The 18,533-nt window shown below is 66.5% G+C and overlaps 2 protein-coding genes across 2 annotated transcripts; one reads left to right on the plus strand and one right to left on the minus strand.

The window, feature by feature from the left end:
• Positions 1-98: 98 nt before the first annotated feature.
• Positions 99-18,488, plus strand: BOP1 (BOP1 ribosomal biogenesis factor). The gene is made up of 16 exons (XM_061122981.1): positions 99-238; positions 1,664-1,864; positions 6,117-6,197; positions 15,640-15,794; positions 15,879-15,996; positions 16,072-16,173; positions 16,245-16,457; positions 16,534-16,695; positions 16,766-16,846; positions 16,924-16,993; positions 17,080-17,212; positions 17,294-17,474; positions 17,547-17,835; positions 17,912-17,996; positions 18,072-18,179; positions 18,259-18,488. Exons 1-16 carry the CDS (start codon positions 137-139, stop codon positions 18,410-18,412), a joined length of 2,235 nt encoding a protein of 744 aa, XP_060978964.1. The 5' UTR covers positions 99-136; the 3' UTR covers positions 18,413-18,488.
• On the minus strand, positions 12,286-14,022 carry SCX (scleraxis bHLH transcription factor). Its single transcript, XM_061122775.1, has 2 exons — positions 13,459-14,022; positions 12,286-12,615 (listed from the first exon to the last, which is right to left on the minus strand). Exons 1-2 carry the CDS (start codon positions 14,017-14,019, stop codon positions 12,577-12,579), a joined length of 600 nt encoding a protein of 199 aa, XP_060978758.1. The 5' UTR covers positions 14,020-14,022; the 3' UTR covers positions 12,286-12,576.
• Positions 18,489-18,533: the final 45 nt, after the last annotated feature.

Here is an 18,533-nt window from a genome sequence, read left to right on the forward strand (position 1 = left end):
CACAGCGCGCGTGCGCGTGCCGGCCCAGCCCATTTCGGCCCGCCCTTCGCCCTCTGACCCCGCGGGCCCCGCCCCGGGGCCCACGCGGTCTGTTAGCTGCCGGAAGTGGCGGCGCGGGTCCAGGCGGTCCGGGAGCATGGCTGGCGCGCGGGGCGAGGGGCGCGCGGTGGCGGCGGCGACAGTGACGCGGCCCGGAAAGCGGCCGGCGGAGCCGGAGCCGGAGCTGGAGCTGGAGGAGGTGACCGCGGGGTGCGCGAGCGGGACGTGGTGGCGCGGCTGGGCCGCACATGGCGGTTCCGGGGGGCCAGCGCCGGGGAGCAGGGCACAGGAGCGCGAGGAGGCGGGTCGCCGGCTCTTTGCTGGCGGTGGCCTCGTGGGGCGTTCTGGGCAGGGGCTCCCGCAGTGTGGTTGGAGAAGTGTGGACCGGAGCGAACTAGCAAGAGGGGCTGGCATCGTGAGCGTGGCCTCCCTAGCGCTTTGAATTGTGGTTCCTGCATTAAAGAGGTTTGAGCCTGTTTGTACGTTACTGATACGTCGGGTACGTTGTAAAAGGATACGAGGATAGGAAGGCAGTGCCTGCTGTATTGGCCACATCCTTTTTTAACTGCGCTCAGAAGCACTCCTGCTATGTAGCGGAATCCCAGCTGGGTTTGTGGTGTCATCAGCCCTCCAAAGCTTGTCCAGCCGCGTCTCCTTAAGGGGGCACTCCATGTTGCTGGATTGTCAGGCAGCCCCTTCACCCTGACCAGTTCTGCTGCTCTCCCGCCAGCAGGCATTCTGGGCACCAGACTCGCCTGCTTCCATCACTCAGCTCTGTATCCTCAGCAGCCATTTGTGTTTGTGCCCAAGCCACTTGTGCCATTTTTATTTGCTGTTGTAATTGTGTAGCTTACTAAGCATTGAAGATAGTGTGTATCAGAGTCATTTCTGTGGAAGTTCAGTTGAGTGCTGCCAATACTTGGTGAGTGCAGGCTTTCCTGTTAGCTGAGAGAATTAATAGCTATTAAAAAGCAGAAATCTAGGGTTCTCCATTCAAATAAGTGCTTGCTGAAAGTCTGTAAGTTCTTGTTTTCCCTCTCTAAGTGCATGGGTCTTGTGAACTTAGGGATTGGGTGGTGTCTGGTCAGCAGACCTCTGCTCAGAGGAAGCTCTGGTCCTATCCCATGGGGTGGTGAACCAAAACACTTGGTTTTAAGTAAAGTTTACATCATTTTTATGTCTCTTCAACCAGTCTTTACAATTTACTGATAAACTGTCAGTCCCAATCTGGTTGGATAGAGTCCTCTTCTGGCGGGAAAAGCACCTCAGGTTGTGGTCCTCTGCCTGTCCCAGACCCCACCCCAGTGCCCTGGTAACTCTGGAGATGTGAAAGCCAGAGCTCCAGGGCGTGGCTTTTGGGCGTGGAGGGTGGAGGGCTGGTGCGGGTGATGTGATGGTAATTGAGCTCCTTGGAAAGTCCTTCTCTTGTGGGACTCTGACTGAATGTCTCCTCCAAGGGCAGGAGGCCTGCTGGCGGTGGAGGTGGGTGGTGAGGGAGGCCTGGGTTGGGTGGATGGTGTCGGTGGAGCTGGGGGCTGTGGCCATGGGGCGGCTGCACAGGCTGTGGGTCAGCGCCAGGCGCCTGGCGGGTGGGCTGGGGTCATCAGTGCCATGCCGCTGGCAGCCCTCTCTCCTCAGCGCGCCGGCCCCCAGCCACATGCTGGGCAGTGATCCTGGCCTCGGCGACAGCGACAGCGAGGAGAGTGTGTTCTCAGGCCTGGAAGAGTCCGGCAGCGACAGCACTGAGGACGTCGCTGCCTTGGAGGAGGAGGGGGCGGGCACCAGCAAGCAGCGCGGCAGGATGGACCAGAGCCCTGGGCAGCAGGTGGGTGAGCCAGGAGTCTCCTGAGGGCTCCCCACACCCCAGACGACCACGGCCAAGATAGTGCCTGCCGGGCATCAGGCTCTCTGAGGGCCCCTAGCACCGATCCCTCCCGCTCCACAGACCCAGGGCCGCCTCCCTCCTCCTTTGGGAGCAGCGAGGGCGGGGCAGGACGCTGCTTGGAGCGGAGGAGTCCTGAGCTCTAGAGCACAGTCTTGTGCTCTGTCCACGGGAATCCTGACAGTACTTCTCCTGGGTCTCAGGCTGCCTGCTAGACTTAGCTGTCAGCTGGCTTCCTCGGGGCAAAGCCCGAGGTGGGATTTCTGTGTGTGACCTAAGGTGGGCCCCTCCTCCGCCTCCTTGACAAACAGTGACATCGAGTGGCACCATTTGGGAGAGGAGGTGTTCCCATCCGCTCCCTTCACTCTCCCGGTGACCGCAGTTCATGGCTGGATGGTCTTGCCTCTGTGACAGCTCTGTCGTGCTCTGCGTTAGCCTGCTCCTCGCATCCTGAAGCCAATGCAGGGCTGCTTGCCTACGAAACCTTCCCACCACAAGGGCCCTTCGCTGGCTCAGGGCCCTCTCGAGGGTCTGCTGACCACCTTCCCCTGTCACAGTCCGTGGCCGCCCTGTGTCACGAGGCCCTGCTATGGGACCTCACGCAGCCTTGGCAGGGAGCGTCCCCACCCCGCAGCTTTAGGATCCACGTGGCGGTGACGCTCCGGTGGCCACCAGCCCCTCCGCCAAGCAGCCCAACTCTGGAATGGCAGCCTCGAGCTCCTGTGGTGCTGGCCACAGCCACGGCCCTGGTGCGGTTTAGACGACGTGTGGACTTAAATGACTTGCCCCCACCCCCCACCACCCTCTCCGCCAGTTCTTAGCGGGGCTCCTGGCTGGTGTTTCACCAGCTCCGCTCACTGCGCCCTCAGCGACCCTTAGCAGGACGCATCGCCTGCAACTTTGTCTCGAGGCTTCTGCTCTTTCCTGCTAAGGATGGGGGGCAGCCCCTGTGGTGTTCAGGGGCGTGCTGGGGAGACATCAAGGACCTGCGTGCAGGCCGTCGAGGGGCCCCAGCTGGGAGTGTGCTTCTTCAGGCCTCCGCCTGGAGTGGAAAGTGCCTGGCCCAGACGCTTAGCTGGGGACAAAGGTGGCCAGTGGCTGACACAGGAGGGAGCCCGTTCTCTCTCTCCCGATAAGAGTTCCATGGTGGAAGGGTCACTCTTCCAGGGAGCCCTGCTCCCTGATTCTGTGGGTTCCAGGTGTGCCGGCTGTGGGCTGTGCGAAGCAGGAAGCCTCCCCAGCCTCACCCTCACCTTTGGTGCGTCCTCTGCTAGCCTGCCCCGCACTTCACCTCCGCTGGCCCGACTCCCCTCCTGCACCCGGCCCCACCCTCCCATCTCCACCTTGTGCCTGGCCCCTCCCATGCACCCGGCCTCGCTCCACACCCCCAGCAGTGCTTGGGGGCACTTTGGGCAGCTTCTTTGTCAGGAGAGATGTCTGGCTCTTGTCGTGGAGCGTATCTGGTGCTTTTTGCCATTCTTTCCTGGTCATGCTTGTTTAGATCTGTTTTTTCCTACTTTTTGTGTTTGATCTTGTCCTTTTTATAACACTTGGGTGGGTTTTCTCCTATTTTGTTTTCTTACTTTTTCATACACAAATTCCCATTTCTATTAGTTCAGGCTGCTTGCCACGTTCAAGAATGTAACAAAAGACTCACTAAGGATGTCCAACGTGGAATTACCATTTCCTAGGTAACTTACAACGAGTTCTGCCCAAACTATCTGTGCCTGGAGCTTAGGAGCTTACTGCGAACCCTAGGGCAGGAGGTGCTCTCCTGGGAGCAGTGGGCAGGGTCTGGTGCCTGGGGAGGGAGCAGGCCATGTTACTCCGTGTCCCAGGTTGCTTAGTGAGGTCATCTGAGGCAGGGCACTCTGGGCCTGTCCCAGAGAACCGCAGTGCGACCCAGAGGCTGGAGCGGGGGCCCACATGGGGGAGCTGTGCCTGGCCCAGCATCAGACTGTTGTTTCTGGTGATGAGAGTTCAGGCGGAGAGTGATGGTGTCAGTCTGGGGTAACGTGATGAGTGGGTTTGAGGGGTCCCACGGCACCCTTCAGTTGCTCAGAAGCATGTCAACTTCTCCTGTGCTCCCTAGAGCTCTGGTAGCTCTGCCCTCAGAGGCTTAACATGTCCTAGTTAGGGGTCCAGGTGGGGTGACCTGTGTGGGGCTCTCACGTGCAGCAGGGCAACTCTTCACAGCAGTCCTGGTGAGAACCTGTTGTGGAGGGCAGCAAGAGGGGTGGGCAGAGCAGCCCACCTAAGACCCCCACTGTGGGCTGCTCCCCCGGGGCTTGTCCCCCAGATCGGGGTGGGAGTGCACAGACGGTGCCTCTCATCCGGAAGAAACTCAAACCTTTGTAACTGAAGTTAAAAACCGCCTCAGCTGTGCGAAGCTGCAGCCCCTCCCAGGAGAGGCCTGTCGTGGTCGCCTGGCCCCCTTGGCTGAGACACTTGCCTTCAGGACCTCACTTCCCTCTGGTCTCGCTTGTGGGCCCCCAGCCATCCACGTGGGCCCATTAGGGCACCCACACCACATGGCCTTGAGCCTGTCTGGGGGCGGGTGTGGCTCTGGGCAGACCCCACCCTCTGGTGCCTGCGTCTGAGGATGTGGGGGGCTGGGGCTGGACCGTGTGAGGAAGAGGAGGAAGGGTACACTGGGGCGCCCCCGGGTCTCCAGGCTTTGGAGGGCTGCGGGTGCTTGGTCGGCCTGGTCCTGGCCCTGCTGGGCCCTGCGTCACGGCTGCCCCCTGGCGGCAGTCGGTGGCCTTGCCGGCGCCTCTGGAGGGAGGCTGTCCCACGCCCTGAGCAGGGCCCTCGCCCGTGGCTCTGGCAGGAGCCCGGAGCCCCGCCGCTGGGTGTCGCCCACCCCCCCACCGCCGCTGAGCCCCCACCCGTGTCTGGCTCCAGACGGCACTGGGGCTGCCACGCCTGTGGTTGCTGCCAGGGCTCGGGACCGCGGCCTGTGGTGCGGGGCCCCCGGGGCCTGAGCGGCTGGAGCAGGGTGGCCCACGCGGGTCCTAGTGGCCGCGGGCTGGCCTCAGGGTCTCGAGGAGACTCACAGCGGCTCCCCGCCTGCTCCCCGCAGGGTCCTCCCGGCCCGGGCCCGGGCAGGTATGTCCTCTGGATGCTCCGGGCAGGGTGGGCGGGGAGCTCAGGGCGGGCTGGCCCCTGTGCCCCCTCCCCGCAGGCCGCCCGCCCGGCAGGGCTGACCCACTTTCAGCGGGCAGGGCTCCCGCAGCGCACAGCCTGGGGAGCAAGGGTGGGAGAGACGTGGAAACCGAATCTCGCCTTTTCCTGGCCTGGAAAAAAACTTACTCTCACAGCCTCCTCACACGGAGGGAGAAGCTGGCGGGCGGGAGGAAAAGCTGCTGGGCGGCTTCTGGCTCCGGCCCGGGCAGGGGAGCGGGGCTCCTGCTCCCGACGCTTTACTGCCCCCGGAGGGGGGCGGCGGGGGGGGGGGGGGGCGGATACAGGCTGTTTTCCCCATCAGTCTCAGTTCCGGTACACCCGATTCCCACCCCACCGGGGGAGGATCTGTTTTCCAGGTTGGGGTGTCAATGCCCAGTGGCACCCACTCACTGGCCTGGTGGGTGGGGTCAGCCCGGGGCCAGTCCTCCCAGCGCCCTGAGGGTGTGGGTACCTGTCCAGGCTCTCGGCCAGCTGGGCTGAACGTGCCCTCCTCAGGCTGAGGGTCTGACTCTAGGCTGGGCCGAGGTGTTCCCTGTGCTGGTGGCCGACATTGAGAGCCTGGCCTCCCCTGGATGGACTGACCCAGTTGGGGGTGACCCCGGCCTTTATCTGTTGCTGCCAAGAGGCCACCCCTGCTTTGTCCTCTGACCCCAGGCTGGCTCTGGGCTCAGCTGGGCCTTTGAGCCAGGAGACTTGCAACTGTTTTTTTCGTTAAGGGGTGCAGGGGTGGCTCACGTGATGTCAGCCCCTCTCTGGGGTCTTCCGCGTGAGCTTGGATATCGCGATGGCCCTTGACAGAGGCTCACCCTGGGTGGAAACCCCCTCCCCAAGAGACCCACTTAGATTGGGGCTGTCCATATTCTTTCCCTGGCAGTGGGACCAGGTCAGAGCTGCTTAGAGATTGCGGTGCGGGACCTCGGCCCCAGTGTGGGCAGGAGGGGCAGGGTGCCCTGGCCCACAGTCTGCCCCGGGTCCTGAAGTAACCTCCCTCCCTCTCTTCCCTTCCCAGGCCAGGACCCCCTGCCCACGGACGGAGGTGGCAAGTGTGCCGGGTGAGGGCGAGTATGCGGAGGACAGCTCCGATGAGGAGGTAGGCTGGGCCACAGCTGCCCCCTTGCAGGGTGGGCTGTGTGGCCACCGCGAGGCCTGAGTGGGCGTCCTGGCGTGGCCCCAGGCCTGTCTGGAAGAGCAGTTTCAGGGTCGGGGACACATGACTGCAGGAGTGTGTGTGTCATCGTGGGCAGGGCAGCTGGGCGCAGCACGGCCACCCTGTGCCCATGTCCTGGCTCTGGGCTGTGGGGGCGCTGCTGGCAGGCGGGGGGCACCGCATCTTCTGTGGGGGCTGTGCTTCCGTTCCGGGTGGGCGTGGACAGGCTTCCCCCAACAGCCAGCCTATGCTGTCCCCCGGGTGGGGGTGGGGGTGGGGGGCAGGCCCTGCCCAGCCCGGCCGGCATCTGTGCTCTGCCCCCTCCTCCCGGGTGTCCTCGAGGCCCGGCTGCTGTGGCCCTGGGTGCATCTGGTCCTCCTGGTTTACGTCTCACAGGGAAAGCCTGCTGACAGGCTGGGGTGCCCCGTCTGGCCAGAGGTGGCTGTGACTTGGCTGCCCGGGGCTGCCCATGGGCTCTTGGGGGGTCTGAGGCTCAGGGGCTCCCCGCTGGAGGTGACGGGTGCTCCCCTGCCCACCCCTCACTGGTGTGTCCCTGCTCCCCAGGGGGCGGGGCCTGAGGCCCCTCTGCCCCCTGCCCTGGCGTGAGCCTCCTTGGGCTGCGGGGCCTGCAGAGACCGCGGTCCCCGACCCTAGCAGCTCTTCCTGCTGCCTGTCAGGGGCTGTCCCGGCTGGGGAGACACGCGCCCCCTCCCCTGCACGGCTTCTACCCCCATCCTCCGCTCTTTTGGCAGCGGCTGCAGGAGCCTTGGCCGCCCGCCCGATCCAGTCTCTGTGCGTTCAGAGAACAGAGACAAAACAAAATAAATTGGTTTCCTGGCCGGAGCAGCGGGCGCACTCAGTGAAGGGGGGCCATGCAGCACAGCTCCCGGCCTGTCTCCCCCTCCCAGGGGCTCTGGCTGTCGGCAGCCACATCCTGTCGGCTACTTTTTTATATTCGGTATTTTGAGAAATCGATGATGATTGTAAATGGAGTGCAGAGGCCGGGGGAGGGGCTTCGGGCCGCCCGCGGGGAGGTGCTCCTCCTGGCCTGCCCCGTTCTGGAGCCGCCGCGGGGGCTGGGGGGGCCGCTTCCTCTGGCGATGACTATCCCATATGTGGGCCTGAGTGACAGCAAGAGCCGGCTTCTGCCAGTGCAGCCGGCCACGGCCCAGGGGGCGGCAGGGCCAGGCCGGCCTGGCTAAGGCTCTCCTCCCTGAGAAGTGACCCCCACCCCATCACGGCGTCTCTGCAGGGTGGGCTTCAGGAAGAGGCTTGGGAGGCTGGGGTGGCGAGAGCTCAGGAGGGGCGCAGGGACCCTGACCCCGGGCTCTGGATGGCATCTGTGAGGGCCCACAGCCCCAGAACATCGGTCGTAGGGTGTCAGGCAGCCCCTTCTCCGCAGCATCCTTGGAGGTGGTCCGTGGTGCCAGGACCCCACTCTGGCCCTGGCTGGCCTCCAGCAGTGGGCGGGGGTGTCCGGACAAGGTGTTCCTGGGGGAGGGCCTGAGGGGTGGCAGTGCCTGGTCTCCTCTTCCCCGGGCCTTGTTTGAACTTACGGCCTGGGCTGGGGGACCCTCGGGCTTCTAGGTGCTCTGACTGTTGGCTTTTGCTGGGCCCAGCTTTGGGGTTCCCTGCCCAGGGCGCTGGCCGGTGAGTGAGGGTTCCCCTTCTCAGCTGGACACCCACATCCTGCGTCCTAGCTCGGCCTCGACGGTGCCATCCTCCCGGTTCTCACCCTGGGCAGCGCCTGGCCGAACCGCCAGCCTGGCGGGGGTCCCTGCGGCCGCGAGTAGGAGAGCCCCGCCCCAACCCGCCCGCGCCCCTCCCCCACAGACGTGATCTCATCCGGCCGCGGCCGGTGCGGCGGCCCTTGCAGGCGGTCCCGGCTCCAGCCTGGGAGAAACTGAGGCCGGGGGGCGGCGGGCCCAGAGCAGTGGCGGCGGGCGGCCCCCTCCGCTCTCCCGCAGGCGCCGCTGACGGCTTCCCGCTACCGAGCGGCAGCAGCCTCGCTGGGCCCGCCCCGGCGCGGCGCTCGGCGCACTCGCTGCTGGCGGCGCGGCGGCGGCTCGGGTTTCGAGCTGTTGTGCAGAGCGTGCCTCTCGGCTCGGCTGGGCCTCGTGGGCTGCCGGCCTCCCTGGCCACCCCCACCCCCGCGACTGGGCTCCGGCCGCCCCTGCGGTCTCCCCGCCTCCTTGCCTGAGAGGGGCCTGGGGCCGGGGCCTCGCAGGTGGCCTTGCTGGGTGTGGTGGCCGTGACCTCGGGGTGCCCCGGGTCCCTCTGCCAAGCACCACCTCTGAGCCAGGCCCGCCGTGTTCTGGTGTGCGGGGTGCCCTCCTCCCTCCAGGACCAGCCCCCAGGGTCCAGTGGTCCTGGTCAGGAGACGGCGCTCCCCTGGGGGGGTGGAGCAGGGCAGGTGAGGGTGGGGCGCCTTCAGAGCCCACCCTTCTCTGGCCTGGGTAAATGGGTGATAGAGGCCCGGCCTGCCATGTGCCCACCGGGAGCCAGTTTCCTGGGTGGCAGGAGCCCAAGCTGGGGCTCCGTGCGGGCTGGAGGCATGGCCCCAGGAGCTGGGGGCTGGCAGGCAGGTGTGGGGGGGGCAAGTCCTGTCTGAAAGGTGGTTGACAGCCTGGCTGCGGAGTGGGGCATAGGCGGGGCTGGCGCTGGAGGCTCTGGTTGAATTCCCGCAATGGGATCTTGGCGGTGGCCGCAGCATCGTGGGACTCAGAATGGGCGTTTGGCACTCTGCGGGGGCCGTGCCCGTCTCCTGTGGCCCAAGGCGTTTCTGGGAGCCGCCGCCCCACGTGGGGACGCCCACGCTCCCTGGGTAACGGAGGGGGTGGGGGTGTCTTGGGTATCTGAGGACCCGGGAGGAGGGGGCCTCTTCCCACCCCACGTGGGGACGCCCACGCTCCCTGGGTAACGGAGGGGGTGGGGGTGTCTTAGGTATCTGAGGACCCGGGAGGAGGGGGCCTCCCCCGACCCCGGGACCCTTGGTGGGGGCAGACTTGCTTCTTTGCCCTTCAGCAGCCCTGAGGCACTGATAGGGGCCAAGGAGTGGGCTCGGAGGGTCCCGGAGCCCAGACGTGTCCAGAGGTTCAGCAGCGGGCCTGGCTGGCAGCGCTTCTGTGAGGATCATACGCAGCAGGGGAGGTTTGGAAGGGGGGCTCCTAGTCTGCGTTCCCAGCGCCCCCACCCCCACGGTATAGCGGGCGGGCTCCTCTCAGCTGAGCCCTGCGGGGCTGCTCTGCTGGCTTCGGCCTTCGGGACCTGGCCTTCTGCCTTGGGGCTGTAGCCCAGGGCTTCTCGTGTGGGCACCTTGTGGAGGTCCAGCGGCAGCAGGTGGCCTGGGGCACGCGGCCGGGCGCCCCCGCCACAGAGGGCGCTTCGCGGGAGGCGGGGGAGCGGAGGGAACACTGCCGGCATTGTAATCGGAGCGGGGCAAGGGGAAGAGCGCGCCAGAGTGAGGGCGGCTGACCCCGCGCTCCCGGGGGACAGGTGGGAGAGGCGAACGAGGAGAGAGTGAAGGATTCCAGAGGTGGGCCGGCTTCCTCTCCCTCAGACAGACACGGGAGGGAGGCGGGCAGCGGGCCAGCGCCGTACCTGCAGTTCCAATCTGCGGTCCTGACAGCTGCAGCCACTTTGGGGAGGGGGAGGGGGAGGGGGCTCTTCGAGAACGGAAAAATCCCAGCCGACACATCAGCGGTGGCCGCGGGTGTCCGGAGCTGCCGGGGGCGGGGCGCCGCACGGATGCGCGTCCGTGTCCCCCCTCCCCACTCCCCGGAGAGTGTGGGCCGGGGTGTCTGGGCCCTGGAGGGGTCGGCGGGCGCAGCCCCCGTGGGGTCACATGTGCTTCCTGGCAGCCGCAGGTGCTGTGCAGGGTGGGGGTGGGCCGGTCCAGGGCGGGCAGCCTGGTGACGGGTCACGTGGTGCCGCCAGCAGCTCGTTCCCCGGGCTGGGGACAGGGAGCTGACAGCCTGGCTCTGACGGCCATCGGCGCGTTTCCAGGCCTGCTTGGCCTCAGGAGCGGCTGCTGGCCCAGGGTGCGGGCCGTGCCCTCTTTTCCCGCTGCTGCACGGGGCACATGTGGGGCGCCGGGTCCTGGGCAGGGAGTGGGGCCCGGCTGCTGCAGTGGATGGCTGAGTGGACTCGCGCCCGCTGGGGCTCGGCCGGCCCACCACCCCCAGTCTGGTTTGAATTTCTGGAGCGGCGGAGGGTGACGGTGTGCTCCTCCCCGCCCCCGCCCCTCCTCTCCTGCTGGCTGGCGGGCCAGGCCCTCGGCCTCTGCTGCTACCGGTGCAGCTCAGGGAGCGACCGGGCCCACTGCCCAGGCCTGAGGCTGGCCAAGCTGCAGCCGCTGTTGAGTCCCAGGCCCGGCAGCTGAGGGCCTGGCCGCACGTCCTGTGCCAGGACCTGCTGTCCCCGGGGACCGTCCCAGCGGCCTGTCCTCTCCTACTGACTTGGCACCCCTGAGACACCTTCCAGCCTCACCCTGCTTGTCCTTGTGCTCTGGGGGGAGTCCCCCGTGCCCACCTCCACCTTTGTGCGGGGCATGCTTCCCACCCCTCCCCCCTCTGCCCAGCACCGGTCTGGTGACTCTGGCTGTGCAGTGGGCACCTGTCTGTCGTCTGTGGGGGGATCTGTGAGGGGGTCTGGGCTCACCCGGCCCAGGTATGCGTGGGTGAGGTGGGTGGTTGAGCGCAGGCAGGCCCCAGACTGTCCCCACAGGACTGCTGGTGCCCAGTGGAGCAGGAGCATCAAGCTTGGAGGCCCTCGGGGGCGCCCTTCCCAGGTCGGTTCTCCAAGTGTGTTCAGTGCCCAGGAGCAGAAGAGGTATCTTTCTCAGCCCCCCACGTTCTGCTTGAGAGTCCTGGCTCTCTAGGCAGGTGGGGGCGGGGGGCTTCTGCAGTGACCGAGCGTGCCCTCTCCCCCTCCTGCCGGCCAGCTGTAGGCTCCTGCAGGATTAAGGAGAGGAAATTTGGGGTTGGGTTTCTCTCTGAGTGGAACCTGCCGTTGTGACTTTTTATCCTGTTATATTTCTATCAGATTGGACACAGCCCCCCCCCCGCCCCGCCAACCCTTAATGGCTCTGGCTTTGAGAATTTCCTCCAAAATTACACCACTGCTTCCTGCTTCTTGGTCCTCTGGAGCCTGTCTGTTAAGAGGAGGGGGCAGCTCTGGACCTGCCCTGTTGGGGTGCCCACGTGGGCCTCGGCACCTGGCCTCTCCTGGGGCCCGGGGTTGGCCCCTGGCACTCTCAGCCCCGCTGGCGGAAGTCAGGCTGCTGGCCAGCCTGGGGGGGTTGCCACACGGCGCTGCCCCCAGCTTGCTTCTCTGCTGTGTCTGTGAGCTCACGCCACTAAGTCGTAATTGTTACCTGCAAGAGTTTAACGGTTAGCCAGCTGTGCTCAGCTCCGAGAGGCCTGAATTGCCCTCCTTACGGGCAGGTGGGGCCTTCGGGTTAGCTGGGTGAGCGGCCGGGGTCTTCTGTTGTGGGCAGGGCTTCTGGGGCCAGGGCGGGCTAGGGCGGGCACCTGGAGTACACACAGGCACCTGGTTCACACCCTCAGGCCTGCACAGCCTGGGGGCTCCTTCTGCCAGACAGTGCCCCACCCCCCCACTTCCTGGGGCTCTGCGGGCAGGGGCTGAGTTGCCGCGGCCCAGGAGACCAGCACATGGCACACTGCACGCACTGCCCTCTCTTTCGGAGCACCCAGACCCCTGGTGGCCCTTGGAGCGGGGGTGGGGCGGGAGTGCTCCCTGGCTTCAGCCTGTCCCGCTCTGTCCCTTGCCAAGTGTGGGGGGCTGTCGTCTTTCCTCACCCTCTCCTCTCACTGGTCTCCAGACCCCATGCCGCAGTTCCCTGGCAGCAGGGGCTGACCCTGAGCCCTGCAAAGTGGGGGCTTTCCCTAGGAACCAGGGGCCTTGGCCCAGGGCGGCCAGGACGTGAACAGACCACAGCCCTGAGGGTGGGAGTGTGGGCTCGGGCTCTGCTCAGGACAGTTTCTGGCCGCTCCAGAGGACAGCGTGTATCTGCGTTTGGAAGATACTGTTTTGTTTTTAATTATACAAAATTTCCAGACTTTATATTATCATATCAAAGACACAGAATGCTAGCACATAGTAGCCAGAGGAGAACCAGGTAGCGAGCCCGCACGGAAAGCTCCAGTGGGGCCAGGCAAGTGCTGGGGCGGCCGCGCATCCCGCCGCCTGTCTGTCCATCGGCCCCACTCGCAGCTGGGGCCGGGCGGGCCTGGGGGCGCCCTCAGCGAGGCCTGTGCCTGAGTCAGGTCTGGGGCTCTCTGCGGATGGCCCGACATCGCCTCTAACTCCGGATCGCCGTCTTTCTGTCTCGGTCCTTGCTCTGCGGAGGGGAGGGCAGTGTCAGGGCCCAAGCGGAGGCCAGCGCCAGCCTGCGCCTCCGGACTTCCCCACGGGGTGCGCTGAAAGCACCCCCCTTCCACACTCACTCCGGCTTCCCCGAGCAGTTTGGGGAGGAGAGTGCGCTGCTGCACAGCCGAAATTGTAAAATTAAATCTCCCAGATGTTCAGGCCCCAGGAGCTCACGCGTGCTGTCTGGAGAGGAAATGGGGATTGGGGAGAGCCGCGCCGTATTTTCTCCCTGCTCACCCTGCTCTTCCGGTGCCACCATGCGCAGCAGGCGCCGTAAATCAGAGCCGGCCAGCGTCTCCCGCAGCAGGGCCCTCTCCCCCAGCCCCCGAGTCTCCTGCCAGCAGATCCCACAGCCACAGTGGCGTCTGAGTGGGCAGCCGGGTCCAGGGAGGGCAGGCAGGTGCCCAGTAAGCCTTAGGCCACTGGTAGAGCAAGTGGACCCCAGCGGGATTGCCTCACTGCCCCCAAGTCCCCTTCCCCTGATGGCAGAGTGGGTGGCCAGAGTTGCTTGATCAACCCTGGTGTGGTCCCCTAGCTTCTTCCCCATTGGTGCGGGTCCTGCCTTGGTCTCTTTCCTCTCTGTCCCCATGGGAGCCTGTGTCCTGGGGACCCACCAGCTCTGGCCGGGCCCTCCTCGTCTTCTCTCTCCCTGGACCTGGGGCTGCGGGTGTCACAGGCGCTGCTCGGGGCGCTGCCTGCTTTTGGCCCCGCCCTCTCTGCCCGGCAGGTGTGGGCTGCAGGGGTGGTTTGGAGGTGGGGGCCGCCCCATCCTTCTAGCCTCCCTTCCCGTGGACACCCCGCAGGCAACACTCACCAACTTTCTCTGGTTGCTGAGGCAGAAGGTGCAGATCTGTTTGGGCTGGGCGTTCTCGCCGTCACGGGCGGGGGGTGGGGGCGGCGGGGGCGGGGGGCTGCCGGCACGAGATGCGTGGAAGAAGGCGGGCCCCGAGTGGCAGGGCTGCCCGTCGCCGCAGGCCTCGCCCACCAGCAGCACGTTGCCCAGGTGCGAGATGTAGCTGGAGGCCAGGCGCAGGGTCTCGATCTTGGAGAGTTTGCGGTCAGCGGGCTCGGTGGGGATGAGCGTGCGTAGCGCGGTGAAAGCCGTGTTCACGCTGTTGGTGCGGTCCCGCTCTCGCGCGTTCGCCGTGTGCCGCTGCCGGGGCTCGCGGCCCGGCCGCCCTCCAGGCCCCAGGCCGCTGCCCCCCGCCCGTCGGCCCCCGGCCCGTCTCCGGGCGCCCTGGAGGCCACAGCGCGCCGCGTGCACGCGGCAGGGTTTCTCGTCTGAACCCGAGCTCTCGCTGCCTCGGTCCTCGTCCTCCGACATCGGGCTCACTTCAGGGTACAGGTAGCGGCCGGGCGGCGCCGAACGCAGCATTGCGAAGGACCTGGGGCCGGCGGCCGCCGTCAGCTCCGTCGCGCGCCGCACATGCCGCCGCCACTGCCGCCCGGGCCAGGGGCACGCGGGTCTCCGGGCTCCCGCGGTGGCGGCTGCGGCGCAGAGCGCACGTGTGCGTCCCGGGCTGGAGCGGGGCCGCGGGCCGAGCCTTTATAGCCGCGGCGGCCCCTCCCCCGCGCCGGCCCGCCCTCCTCCCCGCCTCCCAGCCCCTGGAGGCCGCTTGGAGCAGGGGCCCTCCGTCCCTCTGCCTTCTCGCGCCATGGTGAAGGGGCCTGGAGCATCCTGCTGTCTTTGTGGGGTGGGGAGACTGGGCTCTCCTCCAGGGGGTGAGGGGCGCTGCTGCCTCCCCTCCTTCTTCTTAGCAGGGGGCGGGAGGGAGGGTCAAGCAGGACCCGTGACCCCAGCCTTCTCACTTGGCATGACCGCCTTAACCCAGATGCCCTGGCCCCAGCGCCTGGCCACACCCTGTCTGTCTTTCCCTCTCATGTACACTTGGGCCTTCTGTGCCCAAAAGAGGGCACAGAGGCCCTCTGAGGGGCTGGAGTCCAGCCCCGGCCCCCTCAACTGCCCCCTCAGGTTTTCGTGGGACTCACCTGACGGCACAGCCTGTCTTTCTTGCACCTGCCCCTCCTGGCACCACCCTCCAGGTCTGGCTCCTGCCTGCACTCCTGCCTGGAGAACCCCCCACCCGCACCCTGTTCCCCTGCTGAATGCCCCATGGGTCTTCTCTCGGCCCCCCACGTCTGTCCAGTCCAGGGCTGGCTGTGTGGACTTGGGGAGCACAGGAGGACGGGCATTCCCAGCAGTGTGCAGGGACCTGGGCACACCTGGAGGAGGGTGAGCGGGGAGGACTCAGGTCAGCAGGCTGGGGGCTGGGCAGGTGCAGAGGGGCCACGGCCAGAGGGTCCTGTCCCTGTCGGGGTTCCCAGGTTGCCTGCCATGCAGTCTCATCTGGGCCCCTCCTCCTGTGGCTACTGTTGCAGGAAGCGGCCGCCTGGGCAGCAGTCTCTGCACTGGGTGGAGGGAGGGTGGCGGCTGGCAGGGGCCTCGACCAGGAATGTGTGTCCAGGAATGTGACTGCTCTGCCCACTGAGGGTGGGGTGGGGGCAGGGCTGGGAGGCTGGGGGAGCCCCTGAAAGTGTGCCGGGCTCAGTGCAGTGGACTTTCTCTCCTGTTGGAGTGGGCTGGTGGGGTCTTCCCTGAGTCCCTGCCTGTGGCTACCCAGTTTTGCCTAAGGCCCCCGCCAGGGGAGGGAGCCCACGGGCGATGAGGTCACCCTTGCCTGTGGCTGCCCAGAGCCCTGGCCAAGGAATCCAGGGGGGAGGCTCTGGGGTTGGCACCACTTCAGTGGAAAATGTGAAGGTACAGCTCCGGCGCCTCCGAGGGTCTGGGGGGGTGGGGGGGACAGTGCTGGCCGCCCTGCCACGTCACACCCCGGGGAGAAGCTAAAGTCAGGGTGCCTGGGTGCTGCTTCTGCAGCCTGGAGGCCAGCCTCTTTGCTCTGCCTTTCCCTTTCCTGGCCTGTGTCTTCTGAGGGGCTTGGAGGGAGGGGTGGGCACGGTGGGTGTCTGCTGCTGAGTCGCGGGCCTCCTGCCCCAGGACATCCGGAACACGGTGGGCAATGTGCCCTTGGAGTGGTATGATGACTTTCCCCATGTGGGCTATGACCTGGACGGCCGGCGCATCTATAAGCCCCTGCGCACCCGGGATGAGCTGGACCAGTTTCTGGACCAGATGGACGACCCTGACTACTGGTGGGTGGGCGCGGGGCGGAGCCTGTGGGCGGGGCAGGCCTGCGGGGCGGGGCTGGGGCCTGGGCTCTGACTGGGTCCCCCCAGGCGCACGGTGCGGGACCGGATGACGGGACACAGCGTGCGGCTGACAGATGAGCAGGTGGCCCTGGTGCAGCGGCTGCAGAGGGGCCAGTTCGGGGATGTGAGCTTCGATCCCTACGAGGTAGGCAGCAGCTGCTGGCCCTGGGGTTGGGGCACCTGCAGGGCCCAGGCCCACCCTCCTCTGCTCGCCCCCCAGCCAGCTGTGGACTTCTTCAGTGGGGACCTAATGATCCACCCAGTGACCAACCGGCCTGCAGACAAGCGCAGCTTCATCCCTTCCCTGGTGGAGAAGGAGAAGGTGGGTGTGTGCCTTCCCCGGGGCGCGCCTGCCTGCCCTGCCCCCACCCCCCTCACCCGCCGTCTCTGCAGGTCTCCCGCATGGTGCACGCCATCAAGATGGGCTGGATCCAGCCTCGCCGGCCTCGGGACCACACTCCCAGCTTCTACGACCTGTGGGCCCAGGAGGATCCCAATGCGGTGCTGGGTCGCCATAAGATGCACGTTCCTGCTCCCAAGCTGGCCCTGCCCGGCCACTCAGAGTCCTACAACCCGCCTCCCGAGTACCTGCCCAGCGAGGAGGAGGTGGGCCTGGTGCACGGTGGAGTCTGGGCTGGCCCCTGGCCTGGCCCTGGCTCCTGGCTCACTCCCGCCTCCACAGCGCCTGGCCTGGGAGCAGCAGGAGCCTGATGAGAGGAAGCTCGGCTTCTTGCCGCGCCGGTTCCCGAGCCTGCGGGCCGTGCCTGCCTACGGCCGCTTCATCCAGGAGCGCTTCGAGCGCTGCCTGGACCTCTACCTGTGCCCACGGCAGCGCAAGATGAGGGTACGCTGTGGCGCCCAGGCAGGGGCGGGGAGTGGGGATGGGCGCAGCTGACCCTGTGTTCTCTACTCAGGTGAACGTGGACCCTGAAGACCTCATCCCCAAGCTGCCCCGGCCACGGGACCTGCAGCCTTTCCCCACGTGCCAGGCCTTGGTGAGCAGACAGGGCGGGTGGTGGGGAGCAAAGGCCTCTGAGTGTCCAGCCTTAACCGCCCTGCCCTTTCTCTGCAGGTCTACAGGGGCCATAACGATCTTGTCCGCTGCCTCAGCGTCTCCCCAGATGGCCAATGGTTGGCATCAGGTAGGCGTGGGTGGGGCAGCTCCGCGGTGGGGGCGGGGTGGGCTGGGCTGGAGGGCCAGGTACTGAGGGCCTGTTTGCGTGTCCAGGTTCAGATGATGGCTCGGTGCGACTCTGGGAGGTTGCCACTGCCCGCTGCATGAGGACCGTGCCCGTGGGCGGTGTGGTGAAGAGTGTCGCCTGGAACCCTCACCCCACCGTCTGCCTGGTGGCCGTGGCAGTGTGAGTGAGGCCCGGGGGGCGCGGGGTGGGGGTGGGGGGACAGATCCATGTCTGAGAACCTCCATCTGGCTCTGACTGCAGGGAGGACGCGGTGCTGCTGCTGAACCCGGCCTTGGGGGACCGGCTGGTGGTGGGCAGCACGGACCAACTGCTGAGCGCCTTCACCCCACCCCTGGAGGCCACCTCACAGCCCGCGCACTGGCTGGAAGCCTCCGAGGAGGAGCGCCAGGGCGGCCTGCGCCTGCGCATCCACCACGGGAAGGTGGGCGGGGCCCAGGCGGAGGGCGGGGCCCGGAGGAGGGGCCGCATCTAACCCAACCTCATCTCCCTGTAGCCAGTGACGCAGGTGACCTGGCACGGGCGCGGGGACTACCTGGCCGTCGTGCTGGCCACTCCGGGCCACACCCAGGTGCTGATCCACCAGCTGAGTCGGCGCCGCAGCCAGAGCCCCTTCCGCCGCAGCCATGGCCAGGTGCAGGGTGTAGCCTTCCACCCCACGCGGCCCTTCCTGCTCGTGGCTTCCCAGCGCTGTGTCCGCCTTTACCACCTGCTGCGCCAGGAACTCACCAAAAAGCTGATGCCCAACTGCAAGTGGGTGTCTAGCCTGGCGGTGCACCCAGCAGGTAAGGGGGTGTCCTGGTTGGGGGGGGGGTGGCACTTGGAGGGCCACCAAATCCCCACCACAGAATCTGCCCCCAGGTGACAACGTCATCTGCGGCAGCTATGACAGCAAGCTCGTGTGGTTTGACATGGATCTCTCCACCAAGCCATACAGAGTGCTAAGGTGAGATGCTGGTGGGCGACCGGTCGCTTCCTGCCCCGACGCCTGCCTCACTGAGCCTGGTTCCCCCCACTCCAGGCATCACAAGAAGGCCCTCCGGGCCGTGGCTTTCCACCCCCGGTACCCGCTCTTCGCGTCTGGCTCCGATGACGGCAGTGTCATCGTCTGCCACGGGATGGTGTACAAGTGAGTGCCAACGCCCCCGCCTGCCCTTGCCCCGTGGGGACGGTTCCGCCCACGTCCTGAGTCTCTCCCTTGCCCACAGCGACCTGCTGCAGAACCCGCTGCTGGTGCCCGTGAAGGTGCTCAAGGGGCACGCCCTGACCAGAGACCTGGGGGTGCTCGACGTGGCCTTCCACCCCACCCAGCCTTGGGTATTCTCCTCTGGGGCTGACGGCACTCTCCGCCTCTTCACTTAGACGCCCTGCTTCCGGGGCGGGGCGGTGGGGGTGGGCAACACATGTGCGCAATACAGAAATTTCTCCTGCTGGGTAACCTTCTTGAGTCAGCTTCCTAACGGGGAAGGGGCTGCTGGCCTGC

The sequence above is a fragment of the Dama dama genome, chromosome 21, assembly GCF_033118175.1.
Source record: "Dama dama isolate Ldn47 chromosome 21, ASM3311817v1, whole genome shotgun sequence".
Taxonomy (NCBI): domain Eukaryota; kingdom Metazoa; phylum Chordata; class Mammalia; order Artiodactyla; family Cervidae; genus Dama; species Dama dama.

Excerpts from the sequence above, each read along its gene's own strand:
- BOP1 (XM_061122981.1), top strand. The coding sequence starts at position 137 with ATGGCTGGCGCGCGGGGCGAGGGGCGCGCGGTGGCGGCGGCGACAGTG. Across the intron at positions 17,475-17,546 it reads TGCGCATCCACCACGGGAAG|CCAGTGACGCAGGTGACCTG; the intron begins GTGGGCGGGGCC and ends ATCTCCCTGTAG. Across the intron at positions 18,180-18,258 it reads TGCCACGGGATGGTGTACAA|CGACCTGCTGCAGAACCCGC; the intron begins GTGAGTGCCAAC and ends CCTTGCCCACAG.
- SCX (XM_061122775.1), bottom strand. The coding sequence starts at position 14,019 with ATGCTGCGTTCGGCGCCGCCCGGCCGCTACCTGTACCCTGAAGTGAGC. Across the intron at positions 12,616-13,458 it reads TCAGCAACCAGAGAAAGTTG|AGCAAGGACCGAGACAGAAA; the intron begins GTGAGTGTTGCC and ends TCCCCTCCGCAG.